The sequence below is a fragment of the Carettochelys insculpta genome, chromosome 15 (genome assembly GCF_033958435.1).
Source record: "Carettochelys insculpta isolate YL-2023 chromosome 15, ASM3395843v1, whole genome shotgun sequence".
Taxonomy (NCBI): Eukaryota; Metazoa; Chordata; order Testudines; family Carettochelyidae; genus Carettochelys; species Carettochelys insculpta.
In genome coordinates, this window is record NC_134151.1 from 28,869,212 (window position 1) to 28,892,455 (window position 23,244).

General features: G+C 42.2%; 1 protein-coding gene across 1 annotated transcript in view; it reads left to right on the forward strand.

Moving 5' to 3' along the window:
• The window catches only part of SPOCK1 (SPARC (osteonectin), cwcv and kazal like domains proteoglycan 1), a 610,788-nt gene that overhangs the window by 574,294 nt on the left and 13,250 nt on the right, over nucleotides 1–23,244 (forward strand). The window contains exons 7-9 of the mRNA XM_075009740.1: nucleotides 2,345–2,461; nucleotides 14,401–14,622; nucleotides 16,106–16,168. Coding sequence (XP_074865841.1) covers nucleotides 2,345–2,461; nucleotides 14,401–14,622; nucleotides 16,106–16,168 — 402 coding nt within the window. The remainder of the gene's footprint in view (nucleotides 1–2,344; nucleotides 2,462–14,400; nucleotides 14,623–16,105; nucleotides 16,169–23,244) is intronic.

Sequence of the window (23,244 nt, forward strand, 5' to 3'; positions counted from 1 at the left end):
AATTTTAGTTACATTTTCCATAAGATCAGTATGGTGAAAATAAATACAAATAAATACAGCAAATACAATATAAGTTGACAGTGTACAATGCTACTGTTGTGGGTAAATAAAGTACTCTGCATACATTTTTGTTTTTTTCTTCATATATAATCTTGTTTTTCTTTAGTGTTATGCATTGCTACTAGGTATATCTCTCTATTATCCAGAATATTTGAATATCTGGCAACCTCCCAGTCCTGGGGCTGCTGGATATGAAAGAGTTTATTGTATAAATATAGGGATGTGATCAATAAAAGGGTGATAAACAAAATATAAGCTTGTACAGTAATCAGAGCTTCATTATAGTTAATACTGCATTGCCTTCCACTGTAAACCCTTGTTTTTATACTCACCATTTTCCCAAAAAGTCTTTGGGGCTTAACATTTCCTTTCTTGGATTTAGCCTCAGGGCTGTGGTGGTGATTGTTACTCTTTTTAACAGGAGAGTAAAGAACATCTGTCAGACTGTTTCTGAGTTATGGAAGAGTGAAAATTAGGAGGGGGCTATCTCCAGAAATAGAGCAAGGAGCAGGTAGAAAGAAAAACAAAAATGTCAAAACCATACATATCACTGCTACTCATCATAGATTCATTCACTGCAGTTTATAAGAGCAATGGTCAATGAGGATTTTTGTGGTACCTTAAAGACTAACAAATTTATTTGGGTATAAGCTTTCATGGGCTGGAACCCACTTTGATGCAAGAAGCAAAAATTTCAGTTTGGCAAATATATATACATATATATTACACTTCTATGTGGAGGACCAGTGCAAACAAGGTCAACACAGTCAGGGTGGAGGTGGTCCACTCCCAACAGTTGATGAGAAGGAGTAAATATCAAAAGAGGGAAATTACTTTTTGTAGCGAGCTAGCCACTCCCTGTATGGCTAAAGTTTAAAAACCTTCACTGCGCAACTGCAGAGCTGGAATTCATATGCAAATTTGACACAATCAGATTGTATCTAAATAGACACTGGGACGGGTTAGCTCACCAGAAAAAGTAATTTTCCCATTTTTGGTATTCTCATTTTCTCATCAGCTGTTCGGAGTGGGCCACACCTACCCTGATTGAACTGACCTCATTAGCACTGGCCTTCTGCATAATAATGTAGCTCTCCCATGTTTCCATATGTATATATGTCTGCCAAACTGAATTTTCCAAGTCATGCATCTGATGAAGTATGCTCCTGCCTATGAAAATTTATGCCCAAATAAATGTGTTAGTCTTTAAGCTGTGACAGGACTCCTTGTTGTTTTTGTCGAAATGGATTAACACAGCTACCCCTCTGGTATATGAGCAAGGAGTTTAATTTGAGAGGTCAAGTCCAGTGACACGTGTTCTTGGTTAAGTTAGTTGGGGGAGCATTAAAATGTTCTGTGAGTTGGAGTGGATACATTGTGGGTTATTCATGAGGGACGTCTGACTCTATTGTACAGAGCCATGTTTTGTACTCTAAAAACTGTTATTAAAATTTAGAATGAGTTTATGGCAAGAAAGATAAAATGGTTTGAATCTGTGAATTCAAGAACTAAAGATAATGCAGAAGCGGGAATATTCATTCCGACAGATGGTGCCTAATATAGCCTTTTTTCTAAGAAATATTGGTTTCTGCTGCGTGTTAATCTCTTGGTAGAAGTTTATGGAAAAATTAGATTTTTCTCAGTAAAAATTCATAAGGGGAGCAAGTCATAGATGGCTTTATTTAGCTAACAGAAAGGAACTGTGACAACTTTTAGAAATGGCAAAGCATCGTTTGTGGCAGAATTGGAAGAACACGACAGCTTTCTTTAAGAAACAGATTTTCTGTGTCTTTGACAATAGCCTTAAACTAACTCAAATGTGGATTATAAATTATTCCCAGTGTCCTGTTCTAATAAAATTTCTAAGTAAGGTTCCCCCGGCCCCCAGTTTAACTATGTTCCTTCTCTGAAGTTCTAAAAAAGTGACTACCCTTACCTTAAATACTCACCTATTGCTCACAAAGAAACTGCAAAGAGATGGGTGGATTGTATTTGTGGATTGTATTTTAAATCACAATCACATCCAACTCCAAGGAGATATTTGAATATAATAAGATAAGAAAATCTTTTTACTGTAGTCTTTATTTCCTTATATGTTGTCTTCTTTTCCCCTTACCTTTGTCTTTTACTTCTAAGTTGTTAGACCAGGATCATGCTATGAGTAATAATAATAATATGAATTAATAAATAATTTAATTAATCAATTAATCTAGTATAACATCCAGGAAAAAAGTTAACTTACATGATCTTTGTGATTTAATTTGTTCCTCTGTTATTTTGGCAGCTTGCACAGACAAGGAACTGAGAAGCCTTGCCTCCCGGCTAAAAGACTGGTTCGGTGCTCTTCATGAGGATGCAAATCGTGTCATCAAACCAACAAGTTCGGACATAGCACAAGGCAGTAAGAAAACGCTTGATAAAAATAAAGTTCTAGATAAGCTCACATGCACTTAAAGGGCAGAACCATTAATACAATCCCTACTGGAGTGTCACTGAGCTCACATGCTAATATCTGAATCATATAACAGACCGGATCCTAGGAGATACTGAAGATATTCAGCTCTCATGGGTTTCTAAGAGCATTGCAAGTGCTCTTTCAACCCCAAACTGTCCTAAAAGAAAATAGTAAGACACATCCTCCCCCCACCCCACCCCCACACACAGTTTGGACTAAAACAGGGGTTGGCAACCAAAACAGCAAAAAGAGCTTTTTTTTTTCTCAAAATCAGTAAAAACTAAGTAATTCAAGAGCCGCAATTCATGCAAATAAGACTTTATTACCACCATGATCAAACCAAATACAGGATTATACACCACAGTGCACTGACATTTTAAAGGGAGGTGGGGCATTATCCAACCTTTAGATACAAGTTGTTCATTGTTGGACTTTTAGACATTCACCATTTATCGAAAATAATCAGGAGGGGTTTGGGTTTTTTTTTCCTTTTACTTTGCAGTTATATCATCAGGAGCCACAGAGATGTACTTAAAGGGCTGCATGCAGTTCCAGAGCCACAGGTTGCAGATCCCTGGACTAGGCAATTGGTCAGTTATAATAGTCATAGAAGGTTCAGATCCCAATAGAACGAAATTTCTGCCAGCCCATTATATGACTGTGGGCTAAATGGCAAATAGAATGGATGACATATACCCCTTAAACATAGACCACAGAGGAAATTGCCTGGGAGAGGAGGATCATTTTGTTATCGCCATTTAACTTTATACAACAGGAATGCTAATGGGAAGAAAATGTCCAGAGGGTGGCCACTGGCCTGGGAAGATTAGCAGATGCAGAAAGGTTAGAAAATTCTATGCTGCTAAAAGAGAGAGATTCATGTGATGCGTCAGAGGTATCTAATAGCACTTTTCAGCACCTACTGCCTCAAGTTGTTTTTTAAAAAAAAATAAAAAAGAGAAATGCAGCCCTCATAAGTATAACTCAAGCAATTGAGCTTGAGGTCATTTACCCAACAGGGGAGGAGGCACACACAGGAGTTATAAAAACAAAAGTGAAGTGAGTTATGGTCGATTGAGACCTCGTATTTTATCGGAAAACCTTTAAAATACATGCCAGAAAGGTACATAGGTCTAGCTTTCCCAGTGCTCATCTGCATGGCAAATCACTGCAACACTTATGTGCAGCACACCAGCTTGCACCGTAACCACATCCTGTACACTGCTACAACACATTGAAAACTCTTATTGAAGGAAGGGCAAGGAATAGAGCATCTGGGTTGGTAATTTGCTGCTGGCCAATGCCAGACCGTTGCTTCCTTTTTGCTCTTTTTTCACTGAGATACTGTGTAGACCAGAATGTACTGCTCAGAGTTGTGACGGTTCCTGGATAGAGCAGTGGGTAGAGCATCAAACTTAAGGTCCATTGTTCAAGTCTCTGGGCAGGCAGAAGAGCCTTTCTCTCTAGCATGCCCTGGGGCCTTTCAGAGGACCCTTTTTGTTTTCTCCACTATATTACTTTTGTTCATCAGAAGCTGTGAATGAGCAAAAGGGAATGGATCACGTGATGATTACCTCTTCTGCTCGTTCTCTTTGGGATACCTGGCTTTGGCTACTTTCAGAAGACAGCGATCTGGGCTAGATAGACTTTGTCTGACCTAGGATGGCCATTTTTATGTTCTTAAAAATTATCCATTAAAGGCCAAACACAGGCTGTGGCTAAACTAGGCAAGTTAGTTGATTGCAGACATGCAATTCTAGCTATGGCAATTATGTGGGTAGAATTGACATATCTCCAGTTGACTTACCTCGCTGTCCTCACTGAAGAAGGTCAACAGGAGAATCTCCCGTCAACCTCCCTTACTCCTTGAGATGTGGAAGGAGTAAAGGGGCTGACTGCTGATCCCAGTAAGTTGATTTTGTGTTTGCCTACCAGGCATGCAAAATCAAACCCCAGATGACCAACCCTGAGCATGTCACTCTTCCACGATAATGTAGACAGAGCCAAAGACAAGATCGCCTTGCAACTATTTTACAATACATCTTTAGTGTAAGAAAGTTCCAACTTATTTAGTTACACATTAAAAGTCATTCCTTTTAAACAGTCAAGAGATTTAAAATATTTTGAGGCACTGACTTCTTCAACAGCAATCTGAAATTATGCATTTATTATGTAAGTGTTGCAAGATGCAACTGGATACAAATCTGAGAATGGCTTCAGGAGGTGAATTTGCTTTGGACCCAAACCTTTTTCCTTTGAAGGTTCTGAGCACATTTTTCTCTGAAGCCTTTGAGTCCTGAACCAGATTGATGATACTAAATCTTCCTTTGCTGGGATGTAAAAAGACATTCTTTGTACATCTGATCTTTGGTCTCCTTGTGAAGATCTAACACTGGACCAAGACCAATTGATTATATACAAATGCAAAAAGTCTAAATATTCAGATAAGTGAACTGGTATTAAATGAAGATGTTGATTTAATAGGCATCGCAAAAACTGGGTAAAATAATGATAATCGGATGTGGTTATAGCAGGGTACAGATGTAGGATACATACAAACAGGAATGGCAGAGTAGGATGCACTGGTGGATAAGGGAGCTATAAGGGAAAGAAAGCATAAACTCAAATATAGTAAATATGGTTGAACCATCATTAATCTTGGTCCTACTGCAATTAAATGTAACATGCATATAGAGAGGAAATTCCAAAGAAACTCTCCACGGTTGCCTCTAACTATGTAAGAAGGGGAGCAACACAAAAATGAGGAGACTGGTTATGAGGAAATTCAAAGATATAGTAGCAAGAAGGAAATGGCTACAAGTTGCATGGAATTAAAATAAAACACTGTAAGAAAGGGTCAAACTGTACGCATACCCCAATTTATTTAAAAAAAAATAAAGTAAGATGCCCCCCAAAAAATCCACTATTGCTAAACAACAAAGTAAAGGAGCTAATTACAGACTAGAAAAACCTCTTTTAAAAATGGCAAGTCAAATCCTATTGAAGAAAATGGAAAGGAATTTAAACTCTGGCAAGCCAAGTGTAAAAGTATCATTTCGAAAGGCCAAAAAAAAAATGGGTGGGATGACTGAGGTACATTCTGCCTGTGTTGTATCTTTTGCTAGATAAGCAGTATATTCACTTTAAAAATGCAGTAAACAGGCTTTATTTTACCCAGTGTGTTATGTCACGTTTTATCGTAAGGCTTGAGGCCCCACAAATGCAGTTACTTCATTTATGGTTGTTCAGGCTGATTGTCTAGTGGTGAGGCGAATTCTGGCTGCGTTGAACAAAAGATTATGCATGCTAGCAGTGACTTACAATTGTACAGTAGAGGAGTTCTGCAAACAATTTCCAGTACAGTGCCCTGAGAGTTCAGCCCTCTGAGCTTTGCACAGTAAAATCAGGTTTGTCCCTTGAGTCCTCTTGGTTTTAAATTTGAAGTTGGGAGGAAGTGGGTTTGAGTTTCAGCATTTTTGATTTTGACTGTTAATATTGACCTGGAGGAAGGTAGTTTATTGGAAGTAACTTTTATGAAGAGGCAATTTGAAGTTATGTCATGCCTGATTTTCATCTGCATGCTGGAAGGCCATCCTGACCGTAACCTTTTCATTAGTAATATCTATCCCTTGCTGCTGTAATATCTGACCACTTAGGGTAAGTCTACACAGCAAAGTTATTTCAAAATAACTATCCTAGCATCTACAACACAACATAGGAAACAAAAAAAAAATAGGAAGAAGGGTTCCTTAGAAAATGGCATTTGTTTTCAAAGGAACCACATCTACATGTCTGTTTTTGTTTAGAAGACAGTCTCTTTTGGAAGTGAGATCACGTGAGAATATGAAAATGAAGTGCAAGATCTGTAAATCCATGCCTCATTTGCATTTCCAATCTTGTCATTTGTATTCCCCTTTTGAAAGGGGAATGTAGTGTAGACGTAGCCTTAGTATGTAGATGCTGTATTTTGAAATAGCTAGACAAATTTTTATGTGTACCAGCATTATTTTAAAATAAGCTATTCTGGAATAAGACTGCTGTGCAGACATACCCTTATACACCGCACTGTCTGTTTAGTAAAAGTGCTTCCCAATGAATCTTAGCCTGAAAAGCCTGAGCATGTCATGAAAGTTCCCTTGTGTTTTTACTACAGCAGCAATAGATAAATATTAAATTAATATAATTAACTGTCTTCCGAAGTGACCTTGCATAACTGCCTCTTTGATGCAGCCACTGACCCCAGGTCACAGTGCAGTATCTTATCCAGGTTCGTCTCTGTCTTGTACAGTTTAGTCTGCAAAGTTTCCATTGTTGTGTCCCTGAATGTGCTTTGTACATGCAGACAAAGCCACATAGCAGGGAAGGGAGCGAAGTCATAGAAATAGCACACAAATCACAGGGCACATGAAGAAGTCAGGCAAGTCTGTTAGCCTCTCCTCCCATCCTGGTGCTGCCTCTGTTCCCAGCCAGAGTGCATGAGCCAAACAACACACAATAAGTAGGTGGCCTGCCAAAGAGAGGAGTGACCGAGGAATACCCCATCTGCACAAGAGACCATGTAATCACATATCTGAGCGATAGCACGTCTCCCAGGGTAGGTCTACACAGCAAAGTTATTTTGAAACAACAGCCCTTATTTTGAAATAACTTTGCTAGCATCTACACAATGAAACCAGTATTTCGAAATAATTTCAAAATAGCAGTCAGCTTATTTCGAAATCGGTAAGCCTCATTCCATGACAAACAGTGCCTATTTCCAGCTATTTCAAAATAGCTATTTCAAAGTATGCATTGTGTAGACAAGGAATAGAGCCTCTTTTGAAATAAGCCGTAGTTGCATCCAATGGCTCTATTTTGAAATAAGCTTTATGCTGCATCTACACTACATTCCGCTTTTGAAAGAGGAATGCAAATGAGTGAAATTGATAATGCAAATGAAGTGCTGATTTACAAATCTCATGCTTCATTTGCATAATCTCCTCCAATCACTTTTTCAGAAGAGATTTTTTTTTTGGAAAAAAAGCAGTGTAGATGGAGTTCTTTCAAAGAATAAACCCTTTTTGGAAAGAACCCTTATTCCTAAAAAAAATGAGGTCTACAGAGTTCTTTCAAAAAAGGGTGTTTTATTTGTTTTTTGAAAGAACTCTATGAGGCTTTTTTTTTTTTTGTGAAAACATCTCTTCTGAAAAAGCGATTGGACAAGATTATGCAAATGAAGTGTGAGACTTGTAAATCAGCGCTTCATTTGCATTTTCAATTTTGGTGTTATTTCAAAATAAGCTGTTGCGGAACAAGGCTGCTGTGTAGACATACCCCTCCAAAGTCTGACACACAAACCAAAACACAGAATGCCTCCACGGAGGGAAGGGTCAGCCAATCCATTGTGGCCCCCATAGGCTCCACTCCCTGCTTATTGCAGTGTCCTGAGCTTGCCTCCTAGAGGTGATTCCAGCAGAAGGCAGGTCTCCACACATGAGCTCTCCCTTCCAGGCACTCTGTGGGAGGGTGGGCCTTCCACAGAAGTTTGCTCAGCTCATGTTTGCACAAAGGACAAATCCTGCTTTCCTTCCTCAGATGAGCAGAATTATTGAAGTCAATGGCACTACTTGCCTAAGAGGAGCAGGATATATGTGTGTGTATTACATGTATTTTTTTTCCTGTTTGGTGTACTCAAACTCAAATCAGATAATGCAGGAGCAGCTATCAGGAGATGGGGTAATGAAATGTTCAGCATGATTTCTCTTGCCTGCCTGAGTTGTCTTCAGCCCCAAGGAAACGATGTTATCCTCTTTGGTAGAGAAACGTGCAATGAATGACATAAACTTTCCCTTTACTTAACCCCTCTGCCACTTCCACTGTGTCACTGGAGACCTTCAGCGGGAGTTGCAGTTAAAGAAAGCAGTTTCCAGAGTGCAACTTAACTCTCTCTTGAGTGAACATTTAAGAGAGGACCGTGCAGCACTAGTCTAGGCTTTCTGTTTGATTCCACCCATGTGCTGATTTTCAGAAGGGGCATCTGGAGATGAAACTTGATTCTCAAGAGTAGAGGAGCCTAAAACTTCTAAACTAGACCTTAAAGTTGATCATGGATACGCAGTTCCAGATATGGCAGTGGCAGAGCTGGAATCAACTTATCTATGATCAACTTACCTAGCATCCTCACTGAGAGACGTCAACTGGAGAAACTCTCCTGTTGACCTCCCTTACTCCTCACAAGATTGAGGAGAACAGGGGTCGACTGTTGCACACAATTGCACTACCAGGAAGTGACAACACACCCTAAAGCCCCTCTAAATGGAAGACAAAGCTCCCCGGTGTGCTGAAAAGAAGGTCAGCCGAACAGAAGAGAGACTAGTTGGGTAGTGGATTGACCATGGGCTCTGATTCACCATGTGCACTTGGCAGGTCCTTTTTACACTGGCTACATCTACACTGGCCCCTCGCTTTTGAAAGAGGCATGCAAACACACCAGGTTGAAAGTGCAAATAAGGTGCTGGTATGAATATTCACCACCTCCTTTGCATAATGGCAGCCACTCACCACATCGGAAGTGCCTTTCGAAATGTAAAATAGCTGTGTAGACAGGACTCCTTCAAAAGTAAGCCCCATTTTCGAAAGCACCCTTCTTTGCATTTTCAACCTAGCACATTTGCATGACCCTTTTGGAAGGGAGGGACCAGTGTAGACATAGTCACTGTGTGTGCGTGCAAGGGTACCCAACACTGCCACAGTTGCTAGGATTACAGAGGACAACGCCCTGACTAGCACAGGCATGTTTTGTGATCTTTGGTAGAATGGCAGTTCTTCCTGTCAGTTTCCACAGATGCAAACTAGGAATTATACTTTCCTGCAATGGGTGTTAGCATTTGTACCATGCATTGGAGATGTAATTACAGTAACTTCAGCAGGTGACTTAAAACACCAGCTTCTCTTTTAAGTGACCATCTTGCAACAAGACCAGAATTCTGTATTCAGGGCCAGCATTCCGCTCCCTACCCCCCTCCACACACAGCTTGGTTTGAGTCTTCTCCATAGCTCTGTATTAGAGTTGCCAGGTATCTGGTTTTTGACCACAGTGTTGGTTGGAAAGGGACGCTGTCAGCTTGCTTTTAAAAGTCAGGGTGGCAGCGTTATGTAGAGTGTGGAGGCAATGCAGGGGGATGGATTCGAGCGGAGGGGCTGGGATTGACAGATGGCTGCAGGCTAGGGCCAGCAGGGTTAACGCTGGACAGCAGCTACCAGCGTGGCCGGGGCTCCCTGCAGAGCAGCGGTGTGGCCTTTGCAAAGTGCCCTCAGCCTGCTCCCCGCCCGGGCTGCTGCTTCCAGGCCAGCAGGAGTAGAGAGAGGAGCCAGGCCCGATCCCCGAGAGCTGCCTGCAGGCAGCAGCAGGGGAGAGGCCCATGCAATCAGCACGACCTGTCCCCATTCCCTGGAGCTGCATTGGGCCCAGCTTGGAACCATGCAACCAGCAGCCAACAGGCTGTGAGCCAGTCACTCTCCTCCCAGTGATAACTGGGCTGCATGTGCCATAGAGCAGCCAGGAAACCCTACTGCACCGGGACTGAAACAGGGGGCTACAGCTGGGCTGCTCTCCCTAGGAATTGGCCCAAGTGGAGCAGGACCGCAGCTGGTGCAGAGGCCTCTGCGTGGAGGGACAAAGGTGGGGGTGGCAGTCACTGCAGATGGCAGGGGGACACGTGGGGATCTGCATAGCTCTCTCCCTGGAGCTGCTGTATTTTGGGAAAGCCCCCAGAGTAGCCCAAAGCGTACAGTGAGTCAGGGTCAGCTGTTGGGTGGGGGGTCTGAAATGGAAGTTATTAACAAATGGCAAGACGCCTCGTGGGGCGCAGTTCCTGTTATCGTGGGAAAGTCTCTCCCCCTCTTCCCAACATCTGAGAGAATAGAAAAGTATTTGTTCTTATTGCACTGGCTGAGCCAAGCATCCAGGGTTGATGCAAAGAGAGAATCCTCTGAGACCTGGGAAACTCAGGGCAGCGGCTGTTTAAGGGCCCCGCCTGCACCTTGAACTCTCTCTTGCATCCACACTCCCTCCTGTAGTCTGTACCCCTCCTGCACTCCAAACCCCTCAGTCCCAGACAGGAGATGCTCCTGCTCCCAAACCCTTCATCCCCCCCCGCCCCATCCCAGAGCCTGCACCTCCAGTCTGGAGCCCCTAACCCACCTACCCCAAAGTCCTGCACCCCAGCCTGCACTCCACGCCCATACCCCTCATTCCATCTCACACCCCCACTCCTGCCCACTCTTCTGCTTCTCCTACCAGCTGCCCTGGCTAGTGGCCCTGCTCCCCAGAAATGGCCAGCAGCTGCTTCGAGATGAGAGGTCAGGTGGAGATACTCCATATTTGCAACTCTCTTCCTTTGTTGTTCCTACCGGGGAACCTCCACTTCAGCCCTGCTGAGCTCTTTAGGGTATTTGCACAGTGCAGCTAAACACCCTGCTGGCCTGGCCCAGCAGACTGGAGCTGCAACATTACTGTGTCAGCATTTGTGCTTCTGCATCCCTCTCCCCTCAGGGGTCTCGGATCGTGGGGCCCAAACATAGCTTCACAGTGAGCACCGGTCAGTGGACAGGGACAGCTAGCCTTACTCGCTGTGTGTCCCACACCCCCGCCCCACAAATGGGACACAGCAGCTGCTAACCTACCTGGCTGGGCAGGGCAGTCCCTCCCAGCAGGCAGTGCATGGAGGTGAGTGTCTCTCTGTCAGAACATCCAGGGGACATGAATTGGGGCTGGGCTGGCCTCTGCCACTGAGGTGGCCACTGCAAGCCACCCACTCTGCGGGGCGTGCATCAGGAGCCATGCCAGCAGCCATGCCTTGCTGTACACAAAGGACCTTTGCCTGGGTGGTGCCTGTCGGAGCCTGTAAAGAGTAAGTGGGTCATACGGTGCTATTACCAACACCCCAGGTAGCACAAAAGGGGACGGGCACAAGGGAATGGCAGGGGTTCACTAGGACCAATGTCTATGGTATTCTCCCTCAGGCCTGAATACAGACACTTTATGTTTCAAATAAATTTTGTTTAAGGGCACCTCTCCAATATTTTCTTTGTGGCACACACTGATAGACAAATAACCCAGTGTATTACAGAGTACAACCCTTTGCATTACTTTTGATGTATACCAGACAATAAGTATTGATTTGATGTGCAATGTGGTACACTGGGCACTGAACATAGGCTAAGTGTTCACATGGTGACCTAACACAGTGGTTGTTAAACTTTTTGAGAGCACAAAACACCAAACAATAATATTTTTAATGCGGAACATCTGTGAAAATTTTCTTACTCAATATTATCAGACCAAAACAAAACAACAAACGGCAACATATACAGCAAAACAAAATGAAGTAATTTAATCAGGTATCATAGCAATGAAGAAGTAACTTTGTATCTGGTTTTAATACTAGAAAATATAGACCATGGGTACATTTTTCCAAACACTAACGGCACACCTGCTTGTTGTTGATGGAACACCAGTGTTCCGTGGAACATAGTTTAAGAAACACTGCTCTAACAATTTCCTGTCTCCCAGCTTCAGGACAAATCTGAACACAGTACAGGTGAAAAGGAAGCAGACTAGAAAATCTGTTGGTTAGCAGGATGGTAAAATAGGGAGGGGTCTCCTTCTGCAGCATGAATTACACTGTGTGCAACCTCACCATTTTAGCATTAAAGAGCTATAATGAACTTGCTAAAATAACATCACTGCAATATTAAGGTTAAATATTTAAACATAAATGTCAGGAAATGTCAACATTAAGACTCCCATAACCCTAATTTAGCCACATTGCAAGTATTGTCTATTAAAGCATACATTTAAACAATTTAACCAGTCATTAACCAAGGAGCATCATAACTTTTTGCCCATGTTATAGGGTTCATTGGGTGTTAGGGAAGTCAGAGAGTGGCTGCAACACTATTGGATTCCCTAGCAGAACAGTGGGATGAAGGCAAGAAGAATCAAGCTCCTGCAATCATCTCTTTAGTCTTGCTCCTTTTGAGTCAGTTAGGTTCTGTTGGAGAACAGTTAATTTGACCTTGGTGTTTAAAATCTCTCCCTGTGAGGGGAATGGTATTTGAATCACTAATCACACTTTCCATGTCCCACATTCAAGTGGGTGCAGCCCTGAGCCTTCTGGGTGTGGAGCCTAAATGTGCATTTCTGTGGAAATGAGTCAGTGTTGTGGGAGGCTGGGTTGGGATGATCAGCAAGTGGAGCTGCAGGAGATGGGAGGGTGGTCAGGGTGTTTGGTTTTCTGCAGTTAGAAAGTTGGCAAACATAGCCTGTACGTTCCTCTTTTTGTTTACCTGCTCCAGCTTTGTGGGATATAATATAACCACATAGTGTTCCACTTGCTGACACAACTTGGCGTCTCCTCACTCCAGAACTTTTCTGAAATGAGGTGCCGCTTGTTGTGTTTAAACAGATGGCAGAAATGCATGTATACACATTGCGGTGTTCCTTTGGTGCTCCTGCTGCCTCTTTTGTGGACATAGGATGTTAAAATGAGCATGTTCCCTGAAGTGTTGGGAGAGCAGAATCCTCTTCTGCTGCAACAGATCGAACCAGGCTGAGATGACAGAGTAGTGCTGTGATACATGAGGGCAAATGCCCCAATTTCAGGTGCACTTGTGGTGTCCACAAACCCCACACTGTGATTTTTCACACAACCCTCACTCACCTCAAGAAGCTCACAATCTAGGGCAGCTAAAGATAATTCAGGTTTGCATACATGACAAGGCTCAGAGTTACATCTTGCAGAAACATAGGGTTAGAGCTGAGCAGATTGGTGAATGAAGTAGGTCTTCAGAAGGGATTTGAGAACATAAAAAAGGAGGTCACTTAGTGCAGGGAGTTTCAAGTGTGAACAGCAGCAAGGAGGCAAAGGGAGTTGTGAGGAGAGCAGAAGAGGAATGTTGTGGGAGAACATAGGCAGCAGGAAGTAGGGGTACAAAGTGATAAGAGCAGGACCACAGACAGGGGCAAAGTTGTGCAGTGTCTCAAAGGGGAAGGCAAGAGACCTGCATCTGATGTAGATGATGAGAGGAAGCCTCAGAAGAACAAGCTTTCTTTTGAGATTTCTGCTGCTTTCTGATTTCAGGTAGTTTGAAAATGCATTAAACTTTCTCATGGTGTTTCTGCTCCTGAAACTTAGCCAATATACTGATCGTAGAGGAGAAAAAAAGAGAGAAAGTAAAAGTTTGGATAAATTTTTGAGTAAAAGTGAACATCATTTGCTGTAGTCAGATGCAGACCCCAAACTCTCTTGTTTCTCCAACATGTAACTGGTATGCTTATCCAGGGTTTGGGTCAGAATCACATCTAGTGTTGAGCTTGACTTGATGCAACCAATTTGTTCATTCTTGGTTGATTATTCTTCTGGTGTCCTACTGTTTAGCCAGAGAAGGATTAATATGAAACCGAGTTTGCTCCATGTTTCAGTTAAAAGAGCGCACAAGAGAGAGAACATGATAAAGGTTGAACCTTTCTAAACCAGAACTCACTCGTCTTGCAACATCCGTAATCTGGCATGATTTGGCGACCACTTATCATGGCTGTGGCCAAGTTTCCTGTAGTCCCATAAAGTTTTTTTTTCAGCCACCAGTCCTGGTGCTCAGTGTTCTGAGCTGCTATTTAGCTGTAATTTGCCCCTAAGTGTCTTCTAAGAGCCCAGGAATCAGTGAAAGTGTCCGCAATGTGCTAGACTATATTGACTTCCCATAGTCTAGCAAATTCTCTCATGTGACATTGGTCAGGTCCTGAGGGTGCCAGGTGAGAGAGGTTCAACATATAAATTAGCAAGGATGCATTTAAGGCCTCTGAGATGTGACTAACCAAGGGTGGTTTGTCTGTGTTCTACTAGGGTTTGACACCAGCATATTACCTATCTGTAAGGACTCATTGGGCTGGATGTTCAACAAACTTGATATGAACTATGACCTCCTGCTGGATCACTCAGAGATCAATGCAATTTATCTTGATAAATATGAGCCATGCATTAAACCCCTCTTCAACTCATGTGACTCCTTTAAAGATGGAAAGCTGTCTAACAATGAGTGGTGCTACTGCTTTCAGAAGCCAGCAGGTAAGTCATTCCATTCTGTCAGTGAAACTGGTCTATACTTCATGATCGTATTTGCTAAAATAATGGTGTAGAAAATTCACTTTGGCAAAGTGTCTTTCCATCATTATTATTGTTAGTAATGTTTGTGGAAGACAGCCATCGCCCTACTTCCTGAGATGAGTGTGAAGGGTTGTAAGTATAGATCCAGTGGTCAGAGCATTGAACATGATGTTAAGGGACTCTAAGGAGCATTTTCAAACTTGGGAGTCATATTCAGCTACCTAAGTAAGAGTAGCCAGATATGTGTTGAACATTTGCAGCTGCCATAGAAGTTAATGAGAATTGTAGGTGCTCCTGGGGTGGGGAGGAATATGTCAGTGGATTGAATGTTGGCATGCTAAACCCAGGGTTGTGAGCTCTATCCTTGAAGGGACCATTTAGGGATCTGGGGCAAATAGAATAAAGAAAACATTATTAGTAATGGTGATAGGTCCTGCTGTGAGGGCATGGAACTGGCCTCAGTGACCTCTCAAGGTCCTTTCCAGCCCTATGAGATAGGTATATATATCTCACTTGTGTAGCTCAAGTTATTCATGCAGGTGACTAAATATGGAATTAGTTACCTAAGTTTAGCCAGACAAACTTAGTACACCTATATCTCATTTTGTCCATGTGAAACAGAAATAGTCATGGTTACCCAGTTTTGTAATGTGTTTGGATACCTTCAGATGAAAATTGTTATAGAAGCATTGAGTAATAGCATTGTTTAGACTATTGCAAAATGTAGTACTCTTTACTGCTCTGTGATATCATTACATTTATCTTCAAAAATGTTAACATATTCAGAGTCATATCGTATTTGTCATGGTAAAAATTAGTTCTGGTTTCTCTTTTTCTCAAATATGTAGTATTTGTAAGGATTTTCTAAGTGTCAGCATCTTTCTTACATTTTGACTGCACTGCCATTTATAATGAATTGGTAATTCGTAGCCCATTTCAGTTAAAAATTAAAAAATCCTTTTTCTTACCCCTGGTGAGAAAGGGCATTGTATAGTAATGGCACATACTGCCAATTACATGTTTGTTTGTTTTTTCCAGTGGTGAATCAAACAAAGAAGCAATCAAACTCTTGGCACTCAAATCCAAGAATTGGGTCTATTGCTAACAGAAAGTGTATGAACTTGTGTTCTTATTAATGTGGAATTTATTCTATTAGCCAATCATAAATTAGAAACCTGGCATTATTTCAGTTTGATGAAGGAGAAGTAAAAACTGTTTAACAGCCCAAATGTCCCCAAAACACCATTATTAAGTATAGTGTATTGTGGGTTTTTTAATTAGTAAAGCTAATGACAGACATTTGTTTTGCAGTGTGTTACTAGCATATGGGGCTATTTCATTCCCCAGTGTACTATAGACTATATTTCGTGTAAATAGTGAAGCCAATCATTATAGAGTCTGTCCCATACCATCTGGAAACTGATTTTCAAACATTATGTTTAAGGTCTCCCTTGCCAGAACGAAATGAACAGGATTCAAAAGCTAAGTAAGGGGAAGAGTCTGTTGGGTAAGTTAAATTATTTGCCATTCAATGAAATATCTAATTAAAGTTTCTATGATTGTTAGTTATGTGCAATTATCATTCTTCAATTAGAAATAAATATATAAGATATTCGTAATATAGTAATATTTGTGTCTGATGTTTCAAGAAATTAAATCAATGAGATGTCAACATACATTCATGACAATTAATTCAGAACAAGTTTATATCACCTCACCAAAAAACAGGAATATTATTCTAAATGGGTTCTTATAACATGCTTCTCAGCATAGCATCTGAGCATGTGAAAGCAAAAGAGAGTGTTGTTTTATTAAAATTTCCAATAACTAGTTAAAAAAAGAAACATAATGCATAGATGAAATAAGTTCAGATTCTTCTAATTATCAGTTTAGGAATAAATGTGTTGCAGTTAATTTTTTTGTAACTGTTCTTTTAAATGTTTTGGTCTACTACTCGCTGTTGGACACATTGAAAGCAGGGATATATAGACTATGTCAACATAGCAGAGTTATTTCAAAATAAACTATTCCAGAAGAGATATTCCAGAATAGCTTGTTTCAACATAACACACCTGCACACAAAATGCATTTCGAAATAGCACTCAGCCATTTCAAAATCTACACACAGTAGAGCCTTTTTTGAAATAGACATACTATGGCTTATTTTGAAATAGGTTCAATTACTTGAGTACACAGCCCCTATTTCAAAATAGGCACTATTCCTTATGCAATGAGGTTTACCTAGTTTGAAATAAGACAACCGGTATTTCAAAATTATTTAAAAATAGTGGTTGTGTTGTGTAGACGCTAGGAAAGTTATTTCAAAACTGTTATTTCAAAATAACATTGCTATATAAACGTATCCATTGTCTCTTTTTTGAAAAGCTGAAAAGTCAGACTTAAATTACTAATTGCATATATCACTGAAACTTCAGAGCGTTCTATAGTCTGCAATCCATGTGGCATTACAATAGTGCATCTCCCATTTATTAATTCAGATAGGGCCAAACAATGTGGGGTGACTATTGGCAGCAGTTAGAGTAAAAAGCCTAAATCTGACAGCAGGTCATCCATGTGGATTTTACATAACTAAAGATTGCAAGTATAAGGACTGCAAGATTTGCCCCATAATAGTATTAAATATTTAACAAGCAAAATACAGACCATTCAAGCTGACTAAGTGTAAGGCGTGTAACTTTCTGATATCCTGTTCAGACTCGTGAAGATTCAGATTAACAACAAATGTAAATTTATTTCAGTTTCCAAAGACCCCTGAGAACTACCCCGGAGAATTTTAGGGAACACTAGGGTAGGTGGAATAGGCAACAAATGGTTCAATTCAGTTCCACACTGTTGCAGAGGAAATTGCTGTTTTCTCTCTCTCTCTTTCTTTCACTGAGTCTTTTATGAGTAGATCCCCCTGCTGATACAAAATTAGCATCCAGATCTACATTTGCAAAAATGATCTGCAGGTACCCACATCCAGATTTGCAGATGCAGACATAAAGTGGATAACTGCAAAGTTGCAGGGTTCCAGCTACAAAATTCGTGTCCACAAAAATGAGCTGTGAATATCTAGATATGTGGGTCTGGATATAAAGCAGGTATCTGCAGATTTGCCAGGTCCTATTTATGAGTGAGATTTTCAAAACCACTTAAGAGAATGAGTTGACCAATTCCTATTATTTTCTGTACATTAGACAACATGGAAAATGCAGCTCCACATTTCTTCTGTCTTTCTTTCTTGCAGTCTGAAATAAATGTCAAGTCAGCTGAAAAATGTTCTAACGTATGGGGGAAATAGCAGTATTCACACAGTGCAAAATGCAAACAGCCTCCTTTGCATGCCACTGGGATCAGATCACAATACCTGGGGTAAAATGACAAAATAACATTGGTATAAAATGTTCTCCTTCCACAAATAATTATGTCAAGTCCATAATTTTTTAAAAAACAGAAGGGAGAAAAACTGGCTCAATACAACAAATCAGTAGTTTCTGTAATGCTTTTCTCAACAGGCTAGAAGGAAATACAGAAAGAAAGAACTCTCTGGTTCAGTTAGCAACTTGAAAGTCTGCCTGCATAACAACACCCTTCTCAGAACCTCTTACCTGATCCCATTGCTATTTAGACAGAGTAAAACAATGTTGGGGTTTTTTTCTTGCCACGGTTGCAAAATCATGCAAGTGGAAAATAAAACATACACGTGACAAAAATGCTGCTTGTAATAACCATAAAAGTGAAAAAATAACCTATGAGCATCAAAGAGATTGTCCTTTAATTATTCTCTCTCTCTAACATGTAAATTGAAATTATTATAATCTGGACACCATGGCTGCGTCTACACGTGCACGCTACTTCGAAGTAGCGGCACCAACTTCGAAATAGCGCCCGTCGCGTCTACACGCGTCGGGCGCTATTTCGAAGTTAACTTCGACGTTAGGCGGCGAGACGTCGAAGTCGCTAACCTCATGAGGAGATAGGAATAGCGCCCTACTTCGACGTTCAACGTCGAAGTAGGGACCGTGTAGACGATCCGCGTCCCGCAACGTCGAAATTGCTGGGTCCTCCATGGCGGCCATCAGCTGGGGGGTTGAGAGATGCTCTCTCTCCAGCCCCTGCGGGGCTCTATGGTCACCGTGGGCAGCAGCCCTTAGCCCAGGGCTTCTGGCTGCTTCTGCGGCAGCTGGGGATCTATGCTGCAGGCACAGGGTCTGCAACCAGTTGTCAGCTCTGTGGATCTTGTGTTGTTTAGTGCAACTGTGTCTGGGAGGGGCCCTTTAAGGGAGCGGCTTGCTGTTGAGTCCGCCCTGTGACCCTGTCTGCAGCTGCGCCTGGCATCCCTATTTCGATGTGTGCTACTTTGACGTGTAGACGTTCCCTCGCTGCGCCTATTTCGATGTTGGGCTGAGCAACGTCGAAGTTGAACATCGACGTTGCCGGCCCTGGAGGACGTGTAGACGTTATTCATCGAAATAGACTATTTCGATGTTGGCTGCACGTGTAGACGTAGCCCATGTGTCAGGAGGATTTCTGTAAATTTGCATTCACTGAAGAAAATGAAACATTTCCGCAGGTTTTCCATCTATGCTTTACAAAACAGGTGACAATTGCCATAAAGTACTTCAGAGCCATTTTCATAAAATATGTCGTATTACTGAAATTTGGAGATTTTCAAATGCAGTCCATCATTCCTGTGGATTGGAAGTAAACCGTCCCATTCATCTAGGGTGACTGTATCTCCCCCAGCCAAAACAGGACAGATGGTCACCCTGTCTGTGGTGCCAGGAACAGGGCTGCTGCCCCACCAGCAAAGCTCCTGGCTTCCTTGAGCTGTGGGTGGCCGCCTGCACTGTGGCACAGGTCCAGCTCCTGGCTGCCATATCTGGGGGAAGCTGGGCACTTCCAGCTCCAACCCCACTGCAGCCATGGTTCACCCCCACTCTGGCTCAACCCCCCCATCTCCCACTCCAACCCCTACATCTCCGCTCAACCCCCCTGGACTCCCAATTTAACACACGCAGCCCTGGCTCAGCTCCAGCCCCCACTGGGGGAAGCCAGGTGGCAGCTGAGCTACCGCGCGGTCTGGCTTCCAGCTCTCAGGTCCCCCAGCTGTGACATATGGGGCAATTAGCCCCTTTTGCGAAATAAATTGGGATGCCAGAAAGGGGCCCAAAATACAGGGCTGTCCTGCCAAAAATAGGACGGATGGTCACCTTATATTCATCTTCTCGTGCCAGATTCAGTGTAGAGGTTGTGCTTTCGAAGAGCAGAACTGGTTAGCCTTCATCTGTGTGCTGATTGGAGAGCAGTTGAGATCCACTTGTTTAGCCTGATCACACATCCCCTACATCGTTTAAGATACCAAACCACTGCCTTCACTAGCATGTTCAAAAGGAGTCTCCTCCTAGATCAGTCCTGTGATACGCCAGCTCATAAAGGGACCTGCGAGTCAGCTCTCAGCTTCTATACAGGGTTGTGTTCATGTTGGCCCCAGGATATTAGAGAGGCAATGTGGGCGAGGTAGTAACTTAGGTTGGTGAGAGAAAAAAGCACCCATGCTTACACAGAACTCTTTGTTAGGTCTCAGCTTTTCAGTTAATTCTGTGGCTGGCACTAGTCTGTCCTCTGTCACTGTACAGGTTGAATCTCTCTATTCCAGCACACTCATTACCTAACCAGTGCCAAACAAGATGTGGGAACTCTAGGGGTGGAGGGGAAGCCAGCTGAGAAGCAGCTTCTCTTTATTTTTTTTAACCAAAAAAGCACTGGAAATAAGTATGAATATGGAATGACTGAGCAGTGAGTGTGAACTTGAAAACTGAATGGTTGAACATGTCCACGCAGCTGTGGATAACTAAACAAGATAAGTCTCTGGGGATCATAACCTTTCATCTGCTTTTCAGTTGTCCGGGCACATGAACTCAATAATGTGCCTTTAACCAAACTTGCTAAGACCACTGCTTCAGCTTGCTTGAAATAGCAAAGTTAGTAAGTGTGAAAATGTTCTCTGAGGTCAGGACAGATACAGAAAGATTAATGTTCAGATGATTCAGAACTACATTTGTGGCATTTAAAAATTAGACATCCACTTTAATATTTGCAGTGGGATAAGATTGTAAATTCCTAGATTCATAATGTATATATTCCTGACTTCTCGTTGCTCTGTCTTTTATATAAATAATTACATAGAATTTAGGCAATGTTTTCTTGTTCATTTTTTTCCCATGGGAAATGTAGTAGAAATAGCCCTTTTGACATATATGAACAATCTGTAGACTGCCTACACTGAAGTAGAAAAGTTAAGTATTGTGTGACTAGTAAATCACTCTTTTAGAAAGAGAAAAGATACTTTCTCAAACAGCATTTAAGACAGTAAGACGTTATTCTTCTCTTTCTAGAACAGATGCTAGAATGGAAAGTGTCTATATAGACCTCCCCGGGAATAAAGCTAACTGATAACTAAGGATAAGTGGGGTTTCTTTCATATGAAAGCACATTTGCATTATAACTGCTGAAAGTGGTGGCAGAAATAATACTGGCTTCTCTTATCTCAGGAAACGAGAATGTGCCACCCTCTGAAAAACTGATGTGCAATGGTTTTGTTATAAGACCAATCTTGGGCTGGTTTATTGCTTAGCCTCAGTATCCTACTGTCACTCCCTGAAAAGCTCAAGCATTACTGATTCTTTAACACTTCCAGTACTTCTAGTATGAATTAAATAGCAACCAGGTGGCCTGTGCCTTCTGGGGCAATTATGATTTTGTGGAAGGGCTCATAGAATAAACACTAGGAAAAAAAGGGAAATTAAAAATGAAACATGGGAATAATTTTGTCTTAGGAAGGGCCACATGAAGAAAAGGAGTTAGAATGTCCTTTTAACCATGAAAGGAGGCCTATGGAGATGTTAATTGTTCAAGGATGTACTATAGCTGGCACCAGTGCATACAGAGGGAGTAAAGTAATTAAGGAATCCTGATCCCATGTGATTGCTTTAGGATTATCCTAGTCCTGATCTGGATCCTAAGCACAGCCAGTGTTCTGATGAACAAGTGGCTGGGAAGGACCAGAGAGTGTTTGGAGCAGGATTCTGCCACCTCTTTCCAGAAGCCCTAGCTGGGAGCTGGCCTGGAGTACAGGGCATATACTGCATCTTGGACGGATAACACTGCCCTCCCCAGGAGAAAAGAGGCACCGTGTCTCAGAGGTGGATCTCTGAGTCTCAGGCCATAGCTAGAATCAACTTATCTACAATCAACTTACCTGGCCCTCCTCACAGAGGGAGGTCTATGGGAGAAACCTCCCTTACTCCTCACAGTACTGAGGAAAACAAAACAGCAGTCATCTAGCACTTTAAAGACTAACAAAATGAATTATTAGGTGACAAGCTTTTGTGGGACAGACTCACTTCTTCATATCTATAGAATTTCCAGTCCAGACTCAGTGTTATACAACAGAGATCCAAAAAAAATTGCAATAAAAACTGACAAATCAAATACATAGAACTGAAGGAGGCGGGTGAGGAGTGGGGGATGTTAAGTTTCTTGTATGAGGTAATGATGACCATGAAAGGAAGGGAAGCAAGCCTTGTAATGTGTGAGATAAGTGCTGTCCTTGTTCATGCCAAGTGTTAATGTGTTGATTTGAGTAAGAACCTCAGTTCACAAATCTCCCTATTTAGCACCTGGACACCACAGTGCTAATACACGATGGCCACATCAATACCACCCTGTACCGTAAACCTACTGACCGCTACGCCTACCTTCATGCCTCCAGCTTCCATCCCAGACACACCACACGATCCATTGTCTACAGCCAAGCACTAAGATATAACCACATTTGCTGCAACCCCTCCGACAGAGACAAACACCTACAGGATCTCTACCAAGCATTCTTGAAACTGCAGTACCCACCTGAGGAAGTGAAAAACAGATCAACAGAGCCAGACGTGTGCCACCAGGCCTCTTACTACAGGACAAGCCGAAGAGAGAAACCAACAGAACACCACTAGCCATCACCTACAGTCCTCAGCTAAAACCTCTACAGCGCATCATCAGGGATTTACAACCCATCCTGGACAATGATCCCCCACTTTCACAGGCCTTGGGAGGCAGACCAGTCCTTGCCCACAGACAACCTGCCAACCTGAAACAAATCCTAGCCAGCAGCTATACACTGGACCACAGTCACTCTAATTCAGGGACCCTACCGTGCAACAAACCTTGTTGCCAGCTCTGTCCACATATCTACACCAGCAACACCATTACAGGACCTAACCAGATCAGCCACACCAGCGTGGGTTCATTCAGCTGCACATCTACCAATATCATTTATGCCATCATGTGCCAGCAATGCCCCTCTGCTATATACATCGGACAAACTGGATAGTCTCTAGGTAAAAGAATAACCGCACACAAATCAGACATCAGAAATGGCAATATACAAAAACCTGTAGGGGAGCACTTCAATCTCCCAGGCCACACAGTAGCAGACTTAAAAGTAGCTATCCTACAGCAAAGAAATTTCAGGACCAGACTCCAAAGAGAAATTTCTGAGCTACAATTCATCTGCAAATTTGATGC